The sequence below is a fragment of the Episyrphus balteatus genome, chromosome 2 (genome assembly GCF_945859705.1).
Source record: "Episyrphus balteatus chromosome 2, idEpiBalt1.1, whole genome shotgun sequence".
Taxonomy (NCBI): Eukaryota; Metazoa; Arthropoda; class Insecta; order Diptera; family Syrphidae; genus Episyrphus; species Episyrphus balteatus.
Window position 1 is genome coordinate 10,573,608 of NC_079135.1, and position 20,748 is coordinate 10,594,355.

The 20,748-nt window shown below is 31.6% G+C and overlaps 1 protein-coding gene across 7 annotated transcripts in view; it reads right to left on the bottom strand.

The window, feature by feature from the left end:
• Window positions 1–20,748, bottom strand: part of LOC129911311 (uncharacterized) — a 161,728-nt gene that overhangs the window by 73,987 nt on the left and 66,993 nt on the right. For all 7 annotated transcript variants that reach the window (XM_055989059.1, XM_055989058.1, XM_055989060.1 and 4 more), the window contains one exon: window positions 10,587–10,828. In XM_055989059.1, coding sequence (XP_055845034.1) covers window positions 10,587–10,596 — 10 coding nt within the window. In that variant the 5' untranslated portion in view covers window positions 10,597–10,828. The remainder of the gene's footprint in view (window positions 1–10,586; window positions 10,829–20,748) is intronic.

Below are 20,748 nucleotides of genomic sequence, written 5' to 3' on the forward strand. Positions count from 1 at the left end.
AAGATTTATTCAGTGAAATTATGTTCACTCAAATCTCAAGTGAAGTTTTTTGTTTTATTTAAAGGTTTAACAGTCTAAATCATTTGATTGAACTGTCTGAGGTTCAGTCAAGAGATCAATCAATGGTATCTGTCTTTAAGAAATTTAAGCAATCTTCATAGTTGCTTTTTGTAACTTAAAGTATAATTTGACAAATTTTGGTAAACAGTGTTAAAAAAAACGTGTTGATTCAGTTTTGTTCATAAAATTATAAAGATTTTAAGTTATTTCAATACAAGCATTTGAGAATAAGAGTGTTTTTTTTACTCGAACTCGTGAAAAATATCGGTCTTTATGGTATATTTTTTTTTTTGAATTCATCAAAAAAATTTGTTCGGTTTGAATATTTTTTATAAAAACTCGTCTGATTTTCTAAAACAAGTGTGCCTTATCAAGAGAACCGTATTGTAGACATTTTTTCACTTTTGTACAAATTAAGCAATTTAAATTAATTTACATGCAAAGTGCACTTTTTAAGTTTTGCGCCAAGAAATAATCATATTCAATTGTATTTTATAACTTTTTTCAAGCTTTTATTTTATATTCTTGTTAAATCGTAGTGTTAAAAGTTTTCTCGCATAAATTTTATGATTTGAGTTTGATATGAATTTTGATATTAATCATATTCAAGAAACTGGTGTGAACCGGACAGGTATAGTTGATTAAAGAAATCCATTTTGTATCCGTTTTTAATTTAAAATTTCGGATCGAGCATGCAGAAAAATTGAAGACACAAGAGATTTTTTAGATTTTTAAATCAGATTTATTTTTCTCAAAACGATTAAACATTAAATATAATATGTTAAATGTAAATTTATTTATATATACTTTTTAAGTCCAAATTTTTTAGTTTAAGGCCTGTGATACATCATTTCTGTAAATATCTTCTCATTAAGATCTAAAATCACCAACGACTCGAAAATTCGTATATTTTTCAACATTTTTGACAACGATTGTTGCATTCGAGCCCGAAAACCTAGGATGTTCATTGAGCCGTTACAACCAAAATACAATACAACCCAAAAAAAGTTAGAAATATTCAAATTTAAAACACGAAATGATACATAATGTTACTGTTCGATTAACGTTTTAAGATAAATTGATTTCACTGGTCGGCAAAAAACAAAAAAAGGCGGGAACAAGAACTTTGTTGGGTGATTTAATCGACTAAAGTGAACTGAATTCAAAACTGTTTACACATTTATTCTATCACGTCTGGTTTCAAGTCTCAAAAACTAATGGCGTTTTCGATTGGCAGTCCGGAAGCGTCCGGAATCATTCTGATAGCGTTTTATTCGTACACAACTGACAGTTTTGTGTGAATAAAATTTTTTCAGAATGATTCCGGACGCTTCCGGACTGCCAATCGAAAACGCCATAATTTTCAATCAAGTTGTTTTTGATGTTTAGTCAAAAATATAATTTTTCCATTATTTTGCTTTTTTAAGTCCAAATCAGAAGCAAACTGGAATTTTTTTCAAAAACCATTCATTACTTTGAAAAAAAACAATCAAGATTTTGAGATATGACCATAAATTTCGTTTTTCAATATTTTGAAAAAATAAATTATTTTGAAAAAAAAAAATACCCTAAGGAAGTTTAAATATGGCAAAATAAAAACCCTTAGGAAGTTCTTGTAAGAGATTGCATAAAAAGTTTTGCAAAAAGAATTTAACGGTGATGTGATTTGACGTCTAATTTACCCAAAGAACGCGTTTTCGACCTTTTAATATTGAAACATTTCAAAAAAGTGACGTGCCAGTAAAATTTTGACCTCGGGTTTGAAATCGGCATACACAAATCCTTTAGAAAAGTAGGGTTTGGTTCTATTTTCGTTGCCGACCAGTGTTTTTGAGTATAAACAGATTTATGTAAATGGATTTTTAATTTCCAATAACACTTGAATTTTATGTATCAAAATCGTTATAGTCGTTTTCGTGGATAATATCTCGAAAATGTTAAATGAATGGTTTCCATTTAAAAAAAAAAGTTGATACGTCATTTAATACGGAATAATAAATAGAGACAAAAAAAAAATTCATAAAAAATTTTGTTAATTCGTTTTCAAAAAAAAAATTTAAAAAAATTAAATATTTTTTTAAATCCAAAAAATAAGTTTTTGATTATTTTTAATTTAAGCATAAAAATTGAAAAAAGTCCTTAAGTCCTTAGAGAAAATTAATATTGATCTAATAATTACAAAAAAAAAATATTGAGTTATTTTTATAATTCACTTAAAAAAAGGAGTTTTCCCTCAACCCTTGCGCTCTTCCAAATAAAATAAAAATTCATAAAACATAAAACACATCCGTTCACACATTAAATTCAAGTAATTTTCTTTCTTCCAGCAAACACCGCTAATCCATTATGAACACATTAATTCTCAACATCCGCCACATTGATGGTCGGTTAATGCCACAATATATACCAAAAAAAAGGACAACAAAGGACGAGCACTCACTTCACACTCTCTACATCGCAGGTTCACACAGCCAGCAAAAGGTGCGAGAAAAAACACTTAATCAAAATTGGTTTCACTTTCGCACCAAATCCTTACTCCTGAGAATGAACACTGCTACCTTCGTCATCGTCGGAGTTGTCGTGGCAGGAGAAGGAGCAATATCAGATACGGTCAGGTCAGCACTCGCAGGAGTTTAATGCAAAAACCAGCAAAATCAACCTGCTTTTCTTCCTGGCTCTTACTGATTGTTCTTTTATGTGCGTCATTCATATCCAATGCTAGCGGTGTGCGGTGCAATTTCTTATTCATAAAGCATTTTCCGCACTTAACTTCATAACTCCATTGCGCGAGGTGTTATTTAATTTTTCTCTCTCACGCGAGCCACCACACCGACACAACAAGAACAAAAAACAATCTGTTTTCTTTCCATAAAACCCCCTTCATCCCCCTCGAACAGGTAGTGGGTTGAGTTGTATTCGTTTAAAGTTGAACCTACCTTCAGTTTTTTTTTTTTTGCTGTATTGAATCCATAAGCAATCCGGGTTGAACTCTTGATAGTACCCCAACGCATTTTCAAACATCAGACGCAAATCAAGGATACTCAAACGATTTAGAATGCAAATGTTGCTGTGTGGCTTTTGACGTTTTAGTCTGTTCTATTTTTTTGCTTCTTTCTCACTTTTATAGCCCCTGCAGTGTAGAGCTTAAAACATCATTTCATTCAGGGGGAAATTGCTGAAAAGACTAGAGAAGTGTTGCCATACTGTTTTTTAATTATGTTGAACATTTTTGTGGGGCTTGTTTAGAGGATTTTTAATGAAAAACTTTACACCCATCGCCATGGAATTCGATAAAGGTCAAAAGAGTTGAAACTCAATAACAAAACACCCTACCACAGCTAATGCCTTACGCTTTCCTCTTTAGTGGAGTGGTCGTTCAAAGAACGTCCCGAGAAAATGGAATTCCGCCGAACCACCAACCGCCGCCGCCAAACGGTTTTTGAAGAAATAAACCAACGCCGCACCATATTGAGAAATTATTATTGCACAGCACCATGATCAAAACTTTCTATTCCGCCGCACCACAGCCGAATAACAGCCGCAAGTCATCTTTGACTAGATTTTCGTATTTGACAATTGTTTTAACCGTTTTTGAAGTTGAGGCTGAAATGCTCTGCAGTTCCGATAGTTTTTTTTTTTTTATTTACAATATTGGTGCGGCTGTGGTGCGGCAGCCAAGAAATGTTATTTTTGTTTTTAATAATTTCTATTTTTACTCGGTCTTTTCACAGTCTTCTTGAACCTTTAAGGACCATTAAAACAAAAAAGCCCGAAGGGAAATTTGTTTTGTTTTTCTTTGATTTTGAAAACACCTTAAACCCAAACCCACGGCAACACTTTCCCATCAAAAGTTCGTTTATTTGCCATAAAGAGTGATGAATGTTCAGCCAATTTTCGTGCCGATTTTTTTTTTCGTGTTCTTCGCCTCGACACAACCAGAGCTCAGAATTGTAGTCAAACGGACAATTTATGGAAATACCCTGCCGCCATTTGCATCAAGGTCATAACGGAAACCGTCGAAATGGGAATACGAAAGTACTTTTGTGTATAGTACGTGTGCAGTTAGTGTGCATAGTTGGTTTGGTTGATGGTGTCCTTGGTTTTATATGGTGTGGCAATATGAATTGACGTCAATTCCCCCGTCCCGCAGGCCAATTATTGCAACTTGGATTTCCTTTTCAAATCTTTCAATGTTTGTCGCTTGAAATACCATAAAGTGGAGCAGGAGGTAGGTGGAGTCTTTTTCAAAATTGCAAACGATGAGAGTGTTCTTGAATATTCATCGAAGCTGCTGTCGAATTTTCGAAAAAGTTGACATCGCAATTTGTGCACCCTTAAGCACGTAGGCAAGATCAACTTTTAACTTAAAATCTACAGGGAAACTTTTATAATTTCATTTTGTTGAAGAGGGTAAAGGAGCAAGAAGGATGGGGATAAGGATTTTCATCAAATGCGTTTTATTGATTCATAAATCTTATTTTTAGAATCTATAACCCCATAGTGCAAAAAAAGAGCACACTCGTCGTACAATATTGTAGCTCAGTTAAACTTCAAGTCGACCTTGACCTTATTTTTTTTTTTTTTCATTTTTTATATAAATTATTTGCACGTGTGTGTTGGATGGTTGTTTTTGTATCAATTTATAAATATGAATATAAATTTCGTGGAGCTCTCTCTAGAGATTCACTTTGAATACAGAATTGTGAATTAAATTGTTTTGGGATGTGCGATTTATATTCTGGGGGTTTGGGTTTATTCGGTTTTTTTTCAGAGTCAGTGTCATATTTTTTTAAAAAAGAGCATTCATTTTAAAAAGGGGCAAATAAAAATATGAAATGGTTGTTTATTTCTTTTCAATAAAATTTATGTATGGAAAACTAAGTGACACTTAAAAAAAAGTATAATTGGAAAAGGATTGCTTTTGGTAAAAAAATATCGTATTATGATGGAAAAATTGTAGATTTTGGGTCTATGGAAATTTGACTGTTAATGGTTATCCTAAAAATATTCGTGGCATTGAAAAAAATAATATTATTGATTTAGTGATTTTGTTTGACGTTTTGTGGTTTTAATTTGTTTTTAACAAAGGAAAAAGCTTTTTGTACTGCTGTGGTCTGGATTTTGAGATACCTAACAATCAGACATGATGATAATTGGACCAACAACAACGATAGATGCCATGTAGCAATTGTAAAAAAAAACTTAATTTTATCAAAATGGATCCTTAGATTTTCTTAAAAAAAAATCAAGTGCTATAAGACATTATTTATAGTATTTTTGTGGCATACCATTTATTATTTTTTTTTTTTTCAAAAAATTTTTAATAAAAAACTGCTCTAACGGTTAAGAAATGTTTTTTTTTTTCCTAAAAATTAAACTGCCTCCTTTTTTTTTGAGCTCAATTTGATTTAAGATGTTGTTTTTTTTTTATTTGAATAACGATTTTTATGTTTTTTTTTAAATTTTATTTTTTTTTAACATAGGTACATTTACCAAATTTGTATAAAAAATTCTTAACAATTTTAGTAATTTGCGTTCTAAGAGCAAGTACGTGCGACCCAGTCGTGCATTTTATTTATTTCTTACTTCCCCTCAAACGACTAATTCAATTTCAACTATTTTTTATAAACAAAATTTTTAATTATAATAAAAATTTCCAAAAAATATTGTATTTTTGGATTAAAAAAAAATAAATTTTTCAAAAAAGTGGCTGAATTTTTTTTGACCTTTTGGTTTTTCTAAATATTTCTAACAAATAACATATCACCTTAATTTTGTTTAAACATATACATATTATTTAGTAATCAAGGGAAAAAATAATGAAAATTACTTTTATTTTTCAGTGGAGTGATTGAATTTTGAGGTCATTTGAACTTTTTAGAGTTAAAAATTATTTAGGTAGGTATATAAAAAAAAATAATTTTCGGTAAAAATGGCAATGATTTAAATACCTATAATCTTTTATTTCTTGCATATATCGTTGCTTTTCCAACGAATTGACACAATTATTTCTTTTCATTTAATTTTACATAAATAAATGTGCAATTTCCGTTTTTTCATGCAAATTTTTGTTGAATGATATGCCATACCTACACAAATAAACAAATATAAATTTTGGCTGAAATGTCACGTTTTAACTTTATATGTATTTAAAAGCTTTCCATGTCAATCAACTTAGTTAAAATTAAAAAAAAAAAAAAAAAAACAATTAAATAAAATAATTACGTAGCTTAAATTTTCATTTCTTCAAATTAAAATGTTAATCAATTTGCTATACAACCACTTTTCAAAATATTCTTTTTCGTCCATCTATATTTTGCTTCTGCCCTTTTCCTTATCGTAAACAACAAAAAAATGTATTAAGAAAGAACCAAAAATATTAAAATTGTCTGCCTCTGGCAAGAGAAGACTACTCCTTGTCAAACAAAAACAAAAATATAATATTACATCTTCCTTCTATTTTCGGATTTCTCCAAAAATAAAAAAATGAACAAAATGAAAACTGAACCGAAGAATGTCGGTCGGTCGGTCGGTCTTTCCTCACAAACTTCCTTCCTTTCTTGTTTTCTGGCTCCCCAAAAAAATGGTGGAACGCAAGTCATCGCATGCAAACCATTATCTTCATATCTCATTGTAAATATTTGCTTAAAAATTAAAATTACAAAAAACTAAAGACAAAACAAAATAAAAAAAAAATTAATATTTTCAGAGTGAAATGAAATTTGCGTAAAAAATAAAGTGTCCTGTCATTTAATTAAGTAAAACACAGTAGCACGTGCAACATGAGGACATTGTATCCTTCATGTAGAGAAAAATACAAAAAAAAAGCAAACAGAGAATAAAAAGAAATTCCAGCTTTAAAATTTGTATTTATACCTACATTTTTTTTTATCCTGCGTGTGTGGGAATAAAATATTCTGTGTCACAACCAATGCATGTAACTGGAATGGGACACAAACGCGTATATTTTTAGTAGGAGCTACTCAAATTCAGGAGGACTTTACACCCACTCATTCTCATATAAGTAGTAGTGATGTCATTAAATTACAAGCCCTCCAGTAGGTACCTATTTTCATTCTCTGTGTAATTATTCGTCTTCTTTTTATCTGAATTTTTATATTCATACTCACATTCTTCGCAATGAATGTGAATGAAATGAGATGAATCCCTGTTTACTTGCACTTTATTTAAATTAAATTACACACGGTACACCAACACAAAACAAAAAAAAACACTACAAAAAACGTATAATACAAAAAAAAAACTCGACTCTCGAAAGGTAGCTTGTAGTATATGGTTTGGTTATGGTATATCCTTGTGACTACTTTCAACGAAGTCGATCGTATGCAAAGAGATAATCCTGCTTTCTCGCACACAGTAAATGCAGTTGGCATCATTAAAGCAAACCATAATCCGCCTCAACTTTTTAATAAATTAATTCACACCCCTCGAACATCACACAGCCTCTGCCTCTGCCTCATGCCATCAGCCTATATTATGCTTCTCGTTTTCCAATTAACATGAATCCTTGCTGTGGTTTTCGTGTGTAAGAGTGAAACTGGTTGGGGAATGAGGGAGGTTAGTGATGAAGGAAAAAATATCAAAGGAGGAGTAATTTTTTCGCCAACTGTTTTTTTTAATAGAAGCAAACCATCACCACATTAAGAACGACTCAAGTTAATGTGTTTCGGCGGAATGATACTGCGACGAGTAATAAAGCTATCATCCAGATAGTAAGTGATAAAATAAGGACATGATATTCAATGGTGGAGGATTTTGTGAGTTGGATGGGAGGAATTCGGGACATGATTTAATTATTATATGACTTTGTGTGTCACAGTGTAATCAGTGTTGATGGGATACTTTCACTTACCTTAATTTGAGTTTGAGTTTTTGTCTCTCTATGCTATTTAGGCCTTAGGGGGGGTTATGAATATAAAGGCAACATAGCTATTAAAGTTTTTGCTATAAAATTTTATCTCGTTGAGGGAATTTTCTGTCTTAGAGAACTAACTTTAATGACATATAATTTGGTAGATGTGAGGAGGTGGCATTTTATGACAAAAATATCAAAAATCTTTGCTTACTTAACAGTCCTTTTGCGGGATTTTCGTTTATATCTGTAGTCATTAACAAAACCAATTAACTAAAACATTTTTCACTTCGTAAAATTATTTATCGGTAATCTTATATATACATCAGCCCATGCGTCAAATATAATACTTTTGATTTTTGGCAGAGTTTTTATGGGTATGACCCGAACATCATTGCAGTTGAAGCGTTATATGCCTCCTTAGTTTGAAAAATCAAACTGACAATTACTGCTCATCCATGTGCATTAGTGTGGTCCAATTTACATTTTCGTTGTTCCCCACAAAAAAATTGGATGTATATGGGTGTGGGTATTTCCATTGTAACGGGTGTGCCACAGTTATGTTTTGTTGGTGGCTTATGTACTTTTTACTATATATTATTTAATAGCTTTAACACCCATTTAATATATATTTTTAAAACTACAATTTTTTAACCAGTCTTTCAACATCATAAACTCTTAAGATTACGGATGCGACGTTATAAAATCGATTAAAGGCTTGGCCACACCGGAGGGTATGCGGTAGCGGTACGGGTAGAGGTAACGGTACTTGTATGAAAAAAATTCCAAACTGACATATCAACGTTCAGATGTGGAATTTTTTTCATACAAATATCGTTACCGCTACCCGTACCTCTACCGCATACCCTCCGGTGTGGCCAAGCCTTAAGAGCGGAATTCATAGTCGTTACTCAAGTTAAGATTTTTCTCAACTCCAGTAAGTTGAGAAATATTTCAAGCAGTCGCTCAAGGGAATTGAAAATAGGGCTGTCACTTGAGTAAAGAAAAATCTTGTCTTGAGGAAAATTTTTTCTCAAACTCGAAAATTTGACTAATTTGAATTAACTGTCATAAAAAATAAACATTTTTTTTAATAATTCAACTTCGGTTTGATTTGTCGCGATTAAACAATTTTTAGAAATATATAAACTCAAACAAATATTCGCGATTCATTTATTTTATTATAAAATTAGTACAAATTTCAATTGGTAAATACAAAAAAACAGACTCTCGCAATGACACTTGCGTTTTAATGTCAATTGACTCAAAAAAAAACTTAAGCGTTTCCTCAAGTAAAAAAAGCCTCCTCAGAGGTTCACTTGAGAAAAATTTCGACTCCAGTGAAGACTATGAATAAGGATAAGCTTGAGCGAGTGCTTTAGATATTTCTCAACTTGAGTGACGACTATGAATTCCGCTCTAAATCTGCTTCGCTGACTTTTAGAAACCATATTGTAGATTTTTAAATGAAAAATATTCAATATGAAAGAAGATTTTATTACCTACGTTTTTGGCAAGCAATATTTGAGGAAAATTTGTAAAACATTTTTGTATTATAATAATTAAAAAATGTAACGGGTGTGACTTTGAATGAAAAAAACGTATTTTTACTTTAGGTATACATAAACATTTAAGAAAAAATCAATAAGTTAAAATTTTAAATATTTGAGCATTATTTAAACAATAAATAAATTTATAAGGATCAGAATCGTAGTACATACTTGTATATGTACGAGTGCATCAGAATAATTGACACGAATTTTTTTTTGAAGAAATTTGTTTAAAAATACGCGTCCACCGACAAAACAGTCTAACGTAGGGTTTTTAAAATCTTGGTAACCTGGCGAGCGTAACCCTGTCTGGAAAACAAAAAGGACAGAATGTCGTATACAACACTGTCTACAATTTCTAAAAGTACAAGAATTTTTCAGTGGTTTTGTAAACAACTTTAAGAGCAGGCTAGTTGTTGACAAAAACGCCAATAGAATTCCCTATAATTGCACAAAGTAGTCGGAGCATTCCGGTCAGTCGATCAGTGAGAAATTTCGTCTTCAAAATCCGGTATTGGATATTGACTTTTTTGAAAACAGCATATTTGAGGGTCAACTCGTTTTCGTTTCATCATTTTGAATTAAAGAAGCACAAAAGTTTCAACAAATAACTTGAAAACAGTATAAATGTTAAGAAAACCAGTAAACTGGCAAAGGTTTTAGAGCTTAAAATAAATTTTATCAGACCAAAGTCTCAGAACTGGATTTTTCTGAAGAGCAATTCATAAGAAACTAACTAGTTTCAATACTAAGGTACCTTGTAATTCGTTTTAATTTTTCCCAGACCTTAAAACCAAAACGATCTTTTAATTTTTTTTATTTCAAGTAGAACTGCCTTAATTTTTTTCCTTTATTACCAAACTATGTCCTTCTTCATGCTTTAAACTAACTGGAATTTAAATTTAAACAAAAACGTAATGATATCCCTTCTGAAAAATTATAATTTTCCTCTTAAAATTGAATATTTCCTACCAACTTACGTTTTCCATCTTGATTGATTTAATTGAAATTTAATCTTAACACACTTTGTACTCTTGGTATCACTACCCCGACACAAAAACAGACACCGATTTAATTTTAGATACATAAATAATAGCACTCACCTTTGAACATTGCCCACGCCCTCAGCCTCTCTCAGTCACCAGCAACAGAGATCCAATTTCGAATTTCGGTTACACTTCCGACATTATATCAAACGTTTAGAGCTCTTCTCGATGTTCTATTAGTAGATTGCTGCTCTTCAACGATATTGTTGACACTTTCTTGTCTATTTTTATCTAATTCCGTCTTTTCGTCACTTATCACAATTTTTCTCAAATCTTCCTTGTCGTCAATGGAAACATACCTGAAACAATACCAAAAACAACATCCATAAGCAAAAAATGCAAATTGCAAATTTCATTCAATTTATTACTACGCAAACATTCAACAGCATTCCTACAGACATTTCACTCTGAGTGATATAGAAGATAGAATGAAAAAAAAAACGTGATGAAAACACAATATCCAACCACAAGGACAACTATACTCCTCCACAATCCACAAATATGTAGAACACGTAGAATCTTTTTCTTTTGATCTCCCTCAACAGATTACCACCTTAATACTGCTGACAAAAATATAAGAAAAACAAAACAAACAGAAGAACAGAAAAAATGTATCCCATCACAATAAATAGATCCTGAGAGCCTGGAAAGCCTAAAAGGATAAATGACAAGAGCAGCCAACAACAACAAGAGTGTCATCGAATCTATCTCTAAATGCGTATGAATCTTTAATGACAGCAAATGTGTTGAGTTAGGCATATCAAACATTTGGCGAAGGAATATTTAAGGACATTATCCGATATTCAAGTTACACTGGATACGGGTATGTTTCCTTTTGCTCACCATTTGTCAGCCAGAAATAGAACCAGAACTAACAATCAAATATAGAGAGAGGAGCCTTGTGTTGTGGCTACATAAAACACATATCCTTTCATATGTATGAGAGAGAGAGAGTAGATACAACAATGGAGTCTGGTTTCGCGCTGTTTGGTCTGCTGTTGGAACATGAATACTCTGGTGCCACTTTGCCACAAGATTCCATTAGTCTTGATCCTATTTCTCTCCTCTATAATTGTGTTCACATCGCATATCGGTTTGCTAGGAGTATTTTAGGGGGCTATTTTTGGGTGTGTGATGGTATTGCGTGTACTGGGTCTCTCTATTATAATCGTTTCTTTTGCGATTATCCTTGTGTCCGGTTCCGCAAGAAAAATTGATGCTATTCATTTCTTTTTGTTGGTGGTGGCGGAACATGAAACCGGACCTAGACGACGAGAATTTGCATTTTTGCTGCTTCCATAGAGCGGGGCAATATGCGTACACGATAATAAATGAGGGAGGTTCTTAGAGAGAGATTATTTATTCTTGAGCCTTTTTGCGAAGCTTTGCAGAGTATATGCACGAGTCCTTAAAAGTAATTTTTGGCAATTGTTTATTTAATGCCGCAGTGAGTGCCTTAATTTATGCATGAGGTCAATAACACTCTGCAGGAGGGCATATCGCATGCAGAGGAAAAACGAAAAGCAAGAGAAAAACAAAAAACAAATGGCGTCGTTTTTGTTGTTGTTGTTCAATGCTCCACTCTCCACTGTGTGATATAGGGGGCATTATTGTATAAGGATCGTTAATTGGATTCGAAGCACATGAGAATCTGGAAAATGTGTTTTCGGTCATAAAAATGAATAATCTACCATTATCTGGTTTGCAGATATAAATTTGATTTTTATTGAGTTAAATGAGGCAACAAGATGTGACATCAACTTTATATGAAAGCACATTTATTTTCTTTTTTCAATTTTTTTTTTTTACAATATTTACTCTTAATCTCGTTAAAATGTGGGAGAGACATGAATGAAAATTGTGTGTTTGTTGATATATATTTTCATTATATAAATAGAAGATAATACACACACGAGTGTGTTAGTATATTTATTGTTAATTTGTTAAATAAACACAAACAAAACACCCAAACAAAGTTACACAATATATAAATTCTGTAATTTCCAAGAAAACTCATTTCACCATAAACAATTTAATGTAATAGCCTATGTTCCTTTAGGCTTTGTGTGAGAGATATTTGATAATTTAGTTTACACCATCTATTGTAAAGTAATTGTGTCGTTTAAGTGTGTGTGAAAAGTTATGTGTCTATATCCTTTCAGGGCAAGAGTATTGTAAATAGATATAATAATATCTAGGGGATAGTTTACTATTAAAAGGTTTGTCCAGGGATGGATTGAAGTTGACGTGGGTTTAAAATGGCGCCCAATGAGCAAAAATTACTGAAAACATAGAAAAAGATTTAATGCTGTGGAAAATTTTTATTCATAAATATTGATTTTTCAAACTAAAAACGCGAAAATTTACTTCTAGGAATTTTCAGTCGTTGAACTTACAACTGTTTTTGTTTGGAGTAGAAACATTTTTTTTTTTTATCTTTAGTTTTTCTAAAAACTAGTAAAACTAAAATAATTTCACTATAAGGGTTTTAAAAAAATTCTTTTATATTCCAGTCTTTAAATAATTTTAATGGAATTTTATTTTTTGTTTCTCCAAAAAAAATTCTGACTGCATTTTACCTACCCCACTCGCTTAGAAGTTTTAAAAAATTGTCTACATTGAATGTTGTTTTATTTGTATGTCTTAACCTCTTAAATTATGAGCAAAGAATTATGACAATCATTTTTTTTAATCATAAAATGATATTTCAAATCAATTGGTTCGATTTATTGGTCATCAGCAATAGAATTTATTTTTTCTACAGAACAAAAAGTTACGCATACGCCACAGTGACCGATTTTTCACATAGAAGATGTACATTTTATGGTAAAAATTTCTCCTTTGCTCTTAAAGACTTATACTCAAAGAACTGGCAGCAGATATTTTGTATGGACGGAAATATCCTATTTGCTTCTTAAGGCGGACAAATTAAAGTATGAAATTCAAAAAATTTCATACTAATAATGACAGAAATTATTTGGACGTGAAAAAATTCGGAAAAAGACATTTGGCCATTTGGATCAGTGCCACTTTTTTAAAACGCTTCTGGAAGCTAAACGCGTGGAGGCAACAAAATGCCAGTAGTGCCAAATGAAAGCTGAGAAACCTGTTATTCGAGAATTTGTTTTTGTTTATCAATTTTTTGACATGGCTTCATGTCCGTTAATTTTGTTGGATGCTACAAAAACTGCAGGGGTATCAAATGAAAGGTGAGGTTCTCAGCTACAGCATGATGGCATAATAGCATTATTTGATTTTTTTATTTTGAGAAAAAAACATTTTTTTGGTGAATTTGTTTGGTGGATTTTGAGAAAAATTTACTTTTTGGGGGATTTGCGCCATTTGTTTAAAATGCTTCTAAAAGCTTAACGCGTGGAACTGAAAAAATGCCAGTGGTGCCAAATGAAAGTAAGTTATATTTCCATTGAAATTCAATTTCTAATTGATTTACATATGTTTGGGCTATATGAATCAGTATGTTTCATTTGGTCAAATTAAAACAAACACCTATTTATATTGCGTTGAAAATGTCTCAGTTCAGCTTTCTCTTACATTGAAACCAGCACCTTTTATCGAAATTTTAAAATGTTAAATTCTTTGGTTAACGAAATATCACCTTTTCCAGAAAATTAAGTTAGAATCTTAGTCTTGATAAATGCATTTATAAATTATCACGCCTTATTCCTTTAAAAATCATGAATCAGATCCTGTACAAAAAGCAAAGACATAATACCAAAAGCTTTTCCTATACATTTTGCCAGGTTTGTGTGTTCGCTCTTTTTGTGGAGCCACACAACAAGGTGAGAACTGTGTTCTACAAAATTTAATGTGCAAATATTCAAAATGAAAAGACAAAAAAAAAAAAACATCAAACAAACAATGTTTTCTAGAGAACTATAGTATCAGGTAATATTAAAGTTTATAGTACTTTTATGTAGAAGAGGGAATACAAATACAAATAGAGAAATACTATTGCAGAAGAATTATATGCACTAATTTTGTTGCCAGGAATATAATGAAACCCGCAGGATTGTCTGCCAAGTGCGCCATTTGTTAGCATTCACTATACATTATAGTGGTAGAGTGGTATAGTGGTAGGTAGAGTTCTATTATACCTCTATATATGGTTTTGAATACTGCAAATGGGACCTAAACTGAACTCTTCATAGGATTTCTAAAATTCCTTCTAGACTCGAAATTTAAACAGCGCACATAAAGATTCTAGTTTAAACATGAATGGTTTTAAAAATGTTAATATTTACGTTTAAAAGCCCTTTTGAATGAAGTGAAATCTAAGAGGGAAGAAAAATGAAACATTTATCCGAAAGCCTTCATGGCACAAAATTTAAAGAAATATTTTCGTAAAAAAAAAACTAGTTGTTTTAGAAACTCAAATTTAAAAAAGAAACCATTTGACCATTTAAGAATAAAAGTAAAGCATTTATTCAAAATAACACAAAAACGAAGATTTCGTAGCTGTTTTTCATTAAATTATAAAAAGTATTTTTAAACCCAACAAATTTTCAAATAAAAAAAACCTACCCATACTTCTTTTACTTTTACCAAATACAAATTTTCATTCCCACAAAATGTTCAAATAAATTCTAATTTCAATCAACAGGATTGCCATTAAATTTTGTTTCTATCTTCCTACACAAAGTGCCTCAAAGAAAAATAAATAAATACCATAAATATTTAAATAATTTCTCATCATATGTTAAGCGCGCGTCTAAATTTGAAAGTCAATATGATGTGGGTACACTTAGGCGTATACGCAACATTAACATCACAAAAAAAAAACTATAAAAATGAAAAACAAAAAAGAATAATCCTTTAACACAAAAAGTTGTGCTACCTTTTATTCCCATGAAGGCAAAACATTTATATTATGCTTTGAAAAACCACATTTCCTCCACTCCTTCGTCCCTACTGGAAAAAAACGAAATACTCAGCTAACTTAATAAATATGTGGTAAGCAAAAAAAAAAACTTCGACAAACGCGCCTGCTTCTATATAAGCGTACCCCTCATCACACATAACAGCCACCTATTCCCAAGGTGATGGTAAAAATTATTCAAAATTATTCAACACACACTTGCTGCTGTATCCTTTAGCCTACATCAAAACCCCAGCTACACTATCTCCTTCTCCACTCTCTATGCCTGTGGAAAATCACTTCCAAAGTCAATATGCTTTATATTTTCGAAGGTGTTATGTTTTTTTGCCATCTTTGCCGTCACTCCTTTATTCTGATCAAATATTAAATGAAAACGACACCATTTTGATCCTTTTCACCAAACGGCTGAACTGAGTGTGGTTAAACAGAAAAGGATCAAAAGGACAAAAATACACACACACATACACAAAAAAACGAGACATACACAACAACAATGGGACATGGAAAAAAAAGTCCAAAAATTGGCGAATATGTAGAAAGACAATCACTGCCAGGACAAGATAACAACAGATGCTGACATAGCACACAAACCAACTATAACCATAGAATATAGTAGTTCTATTGAGCTTGTGTCTATGTGTGTGTGTGTTTGTGTAAGTAAGTGTGTCTATAATGGATGAGTAGGAGTACTATCATGGAATAGCAAGGAAAAAAATTGTGCTAAAGCAAAACCTAAGAGGAGTTTCATTTTCATTAAAAAAAAATTCTTTTTCTTTTTTTGTTAAATATCAGAATTTTTGTCCTCATCCTTGCAAAGGACTCAAACTCGCCATAGAAACTCTTTCATTATCCACTTTTTCTACTGGTTATTTTTTTTTCCTCTATTTGTACATTCCATCCATGTTCGAGTGGAAAAGACCATTGTTAGCACTTAACTGTAATTTACTGATAAGATATGCACACATAGTTGAACACTTGTAGGACTAAACTTTTTCCTATATACCAACCGAATGGATGGTGGTCAGCAGAGTAGTATTATACTGAGTTTTCCCCGAATTTCATCAGGGATGAAAATATCATTAAATGGTTTTTGTCTATTCTCTTTAAGTACATTAATCGTGAGTTGAATTAATCATGAAAGAAAATAAATTAGGTGTTAGATGTTGTTGAAACATGAATCAACAAAAATGTGTCAATATTCTGGTACATTTATGATGTTCTAGTATTTTTTATGTTTTAATTTTTACAAAGAAAGTTGATTTCAGTTATAATATTTCGAACAATTTTAGGCATTAAAGTGTTTTTAAGAGGAATTCTGTAAAAAATCTATTACTTTATTGAGTTTATTGAGTTAAACATTTATTAAACCGATGGCTTCATTGTTCAAATCTATCATTTTTCTTAAATTTTCTAGTGTTCTCATAAGATTTGTGAAAAAAGTTGACTATTTAGAAAATCTAGTACTTTTGCCATGTTTTTTTTTTAATTAATCAACTAAAACAATAAACTAGTTGTTGATTGATATTTTCTTTTAAATCAACATATAACGATATTCTGGTACTTTTTTTTTCTAGTACTTTTTGTATTCTAGACAGAAAATTGGTGTAAGTTATAATTTTTCAAACTGAATTATTTAGCCAAGTGTTTTTAAGAATAATTTTTTGAGTAAAAGGCTTCTTTTGATACACTTTTTTCAAACCGATAACTTCATTATTAAAATCTATGATATTTCATATTAGATTTTTTAAATAGTCTACCAAGATTAATGTACAAAAATGTTGACAATTTAGAAAATCTAGTACATTTGGTATGCCCTTTTTGAATCAATAAAAAGGATTTTGTTTTCTTATTAACCAACGAATGCGTCGATAATCTGGTAATTTGATGATGTTCTAGTACTTTTTAATTAAATTTATAAGTACAAAAATTGGTTTGAGTTATAATATTTCAAACAGATTAAGGTACCCAAGTATTTTCAACAAAAAAAAAAAAAAAAAAAAAATTGCTAAACATCTATGACTTTTTTTTTATTTTTTGAGTAATAATAGATTTCGTTTAAATTATATTTATCGAAACGGTGACTTCATTATTGAAAATCAATCATATTTTTTACAAATATACAATCATTCTCTTAGTTTTCAATAATGTACTAGAGTGTCTGAAAATTTATTCAACCAAGATTTATACAAAATTAAAGAGCTGCAATGAATTTTATTTGAGAAATCTAGTACTATTCGCTAGTTTTTTAGTGTTCATTCTTGTCATATTCCGGTCTGCAAAAGTTTTTTCTTTAAAAATTGATGATAGAACAAAATCCAAAGTACCTTAATCTACTACATTTTTAATTATCATCCCTGATCTAAATGAAATCGATCTTTACACTGTAAAAGGCCTTGAATGATACGTCCACAACGATTTTCAACCACTACCTAACTGGTACTTCAATTAGACAATAATCTTGTTTGTTTTGGCTTGAATGAACAGCTTAATGTCCTTTAAAATTGGTGTAAGTTATAATTTTTCAAACTGAATTATTTAGCCAAGTGTTTTTAAGAATAATTTTTTGAGTAAAAGGCTTCTTTTAAAACATTATTAAAATCTATGATATTTCATATTAGATTTTCTAAATAGTCTACCAAGATTAATGTACAAAAATGTTGACAATTTAGAAAATCTAGTACATTTGGCATGCCTTTTTTGAATCAATAAAAAGGATTTTGTTTTCTTATTAATCAACGAATGCGTCGATAATCTGGTAATTTGATGATGTTTTAGTACTTTTTAATTAGATTTATAAGTACAAAAATTGTTTTGAGTTATAATATTTCAAACAGATTAAGGTACCCAAGTATTTTCAACAAAAAAATAAATAAATTGCTAAACATCTATTACTTTTTTTTTATTTTTTGATTTCGTTTAAATTATATTTATCGAAACGATGACTTCATTATTGAAAATCAATCATATTTTTTTATAAATATTCAATCATTCTCTTAGTTTTTAATAAAGTACTAGAGTGTCTGAAAATTTATTCAACCAAGATTTATACAAAATTAAAGAGCTTCAATGCATATTATTTGAGAAATCTAGTACTATTTGCTAGTTTTTTTTAGTGTTTATTCTTGTCATATTCCGGTCTGCAAAAGTTTTTTCTTTAAAAATTGATGATAGAACAAAATCCAAAGTACCTTAATCTACTACAATTTTAATTATCATCCCTGATCTAAATGAAATCGATCTTTAAAAGGCCTTGAATGATACGTCCACAACGATTTTCAACCACTACCTAACTGGTACTTCAATTAGACAATAATCTTGTTTGTTTTGGCTTGAATGAACAGCTTAATGTCCTTAAGGAGGAGATATATCCTTACAGAATAATGATTACGTAACCAACAAAAAAAAAAATTCAAAGACTTTTAATTTCTTGTTGATTTTGTTACAAACTAATATAAAAGCGCCGAATAACTGAGGTAAACAAATCAATGAAAAAGATTCAATTCAAAGTAGTTGGTAGCTATGAGTCCTTTTTTTGTTATAGGAGTTCTCTTCTTGCAGGACATTTGTGTGGCTTAGATTTTTTAAATTAACTTTACCAATGAAATTGCTATGCCAACCAAACAATTACGATTGCATCATCATCCTCTTTCAAAAGTCACCAAAGAGAGCCCATCACAGATGCCGGATGTGCTCTAGAAAGGATCTATATTGGTGATGAAGAATAACCAAACCATCAACCTGAGGTTAAAAAAAGAGCGAAGGACGCCTTTGGTCGGCAGCAGTGGCAGCGGTATTGGTCGGCAGCAGCAGTGATGGCAGTGATGTTGGTTGGGTTGTGCGGTTTCACACAGCAGAAGGTTACTTTCTCATTCGAAGAATCGTTTTGGGAATTTTAATCTCAGATTGGATTCGAGCCAACCCGGCGCATTCATTATGCAGGCTATGCAACCGTGATGTTAAAACGATTGAGGGGAGATTTCCACTAAGTAATCACGATGGATGGATCATCAGGAAGCAGGACACAGGGTCTTCTCTCCTCTCTACATCTCCACATCCGACTGTCTCTCATGTATGCGGATGTGGCACAGCACTCGCTGCCACTGTGTTCGGTGTTCCACTATGCGAGATACGAGGATAATAGTAAACTACTTGCGGTCTTACATTTAGAATATGGTTTGCATAATGCGAGCGCAGTTGCACATCATTCATGTAAAGAGGTCGGTCGATGGATAGATGCAATGCATCCATCCCATCCTATCGTCCTTTCGTCCTCTATATCATCATCAACATCCTTGTCGTCCTCGACGTCGTCACTATATATCACCCTTCGCCATTCTATTTTCAGCTTTTGTATGCACTTCCTTTTCGTTTTCGTTGTGTTGTCGACCATATTGCTCATCTGTTGGAGACCCTATCTCTTTCTCTTTCACTCTCTCTCGCTCTCACTCTATGATGCTTATTGTGGAAAAAGTGATTGAACCAGTTTTCTGCTCCTTCATGTTTTCGGGTGAGTGATAATTTCGTGTAATCTAGGCCGTTTCATAAATTGAAAACAATGCGTGACCAACTGGGGATTTGGATCATTTCATTTCATTTTATGGATGAGAATTCAATGGTTGTCCTGTGGTGGGTTCGCCTTGTGCAATTTCAAAATGTTGGATTGTAAATACATCTACGTCAGCCTTAGTCAGTGACTCGTTCAATAACAGAGAGTGCCATCATCATAAGGATTCGGAACAATAGCCCGATCATCCTAGACGAAATTTCACTATATATCAAAGTTAATTTAAGTACAAGATTTTTTGATGCAGTTAGGTTCCTTTGATGGAGTAGAATATGAAACCACAGTTTTACACCAAAATTTGATATGGCGTATCCCCGAAAATGACCTCTGAACCCTAGGAAGTTCGAAAAAGTGATTTCAGTCGAATTTAACAGAAATTTTATCAAAGTTAATGGAAGTACACGATTTTTTGATGCAGTTAGGTTCCTTTGATGGAGGAGAATATGAAATCATAGTTTTACACCAAAATTTGATATGGCGTATCCCCGAAAATGACCCCTGACCCCTAGGAAGTTCGAAAAAGTGATTTCAGTCGAATTTAACAGAAATTTTATCAAAGTTAATGGAAGTACACGATTTTTTGATGCAGTTAGGTTCCTTTGATGGAGGAGAATATGAAATCATAGTTTTACACCAAAATTTGATATGGCGTATCCCCGAAAATGACCCCTGACCCCTAGGTAGTACGGAAAAAGTGATTTCACAATTTTTTGATGCAGTTGGGTTCCTTTGATGGAGGAGAATATGAAATCACAGTT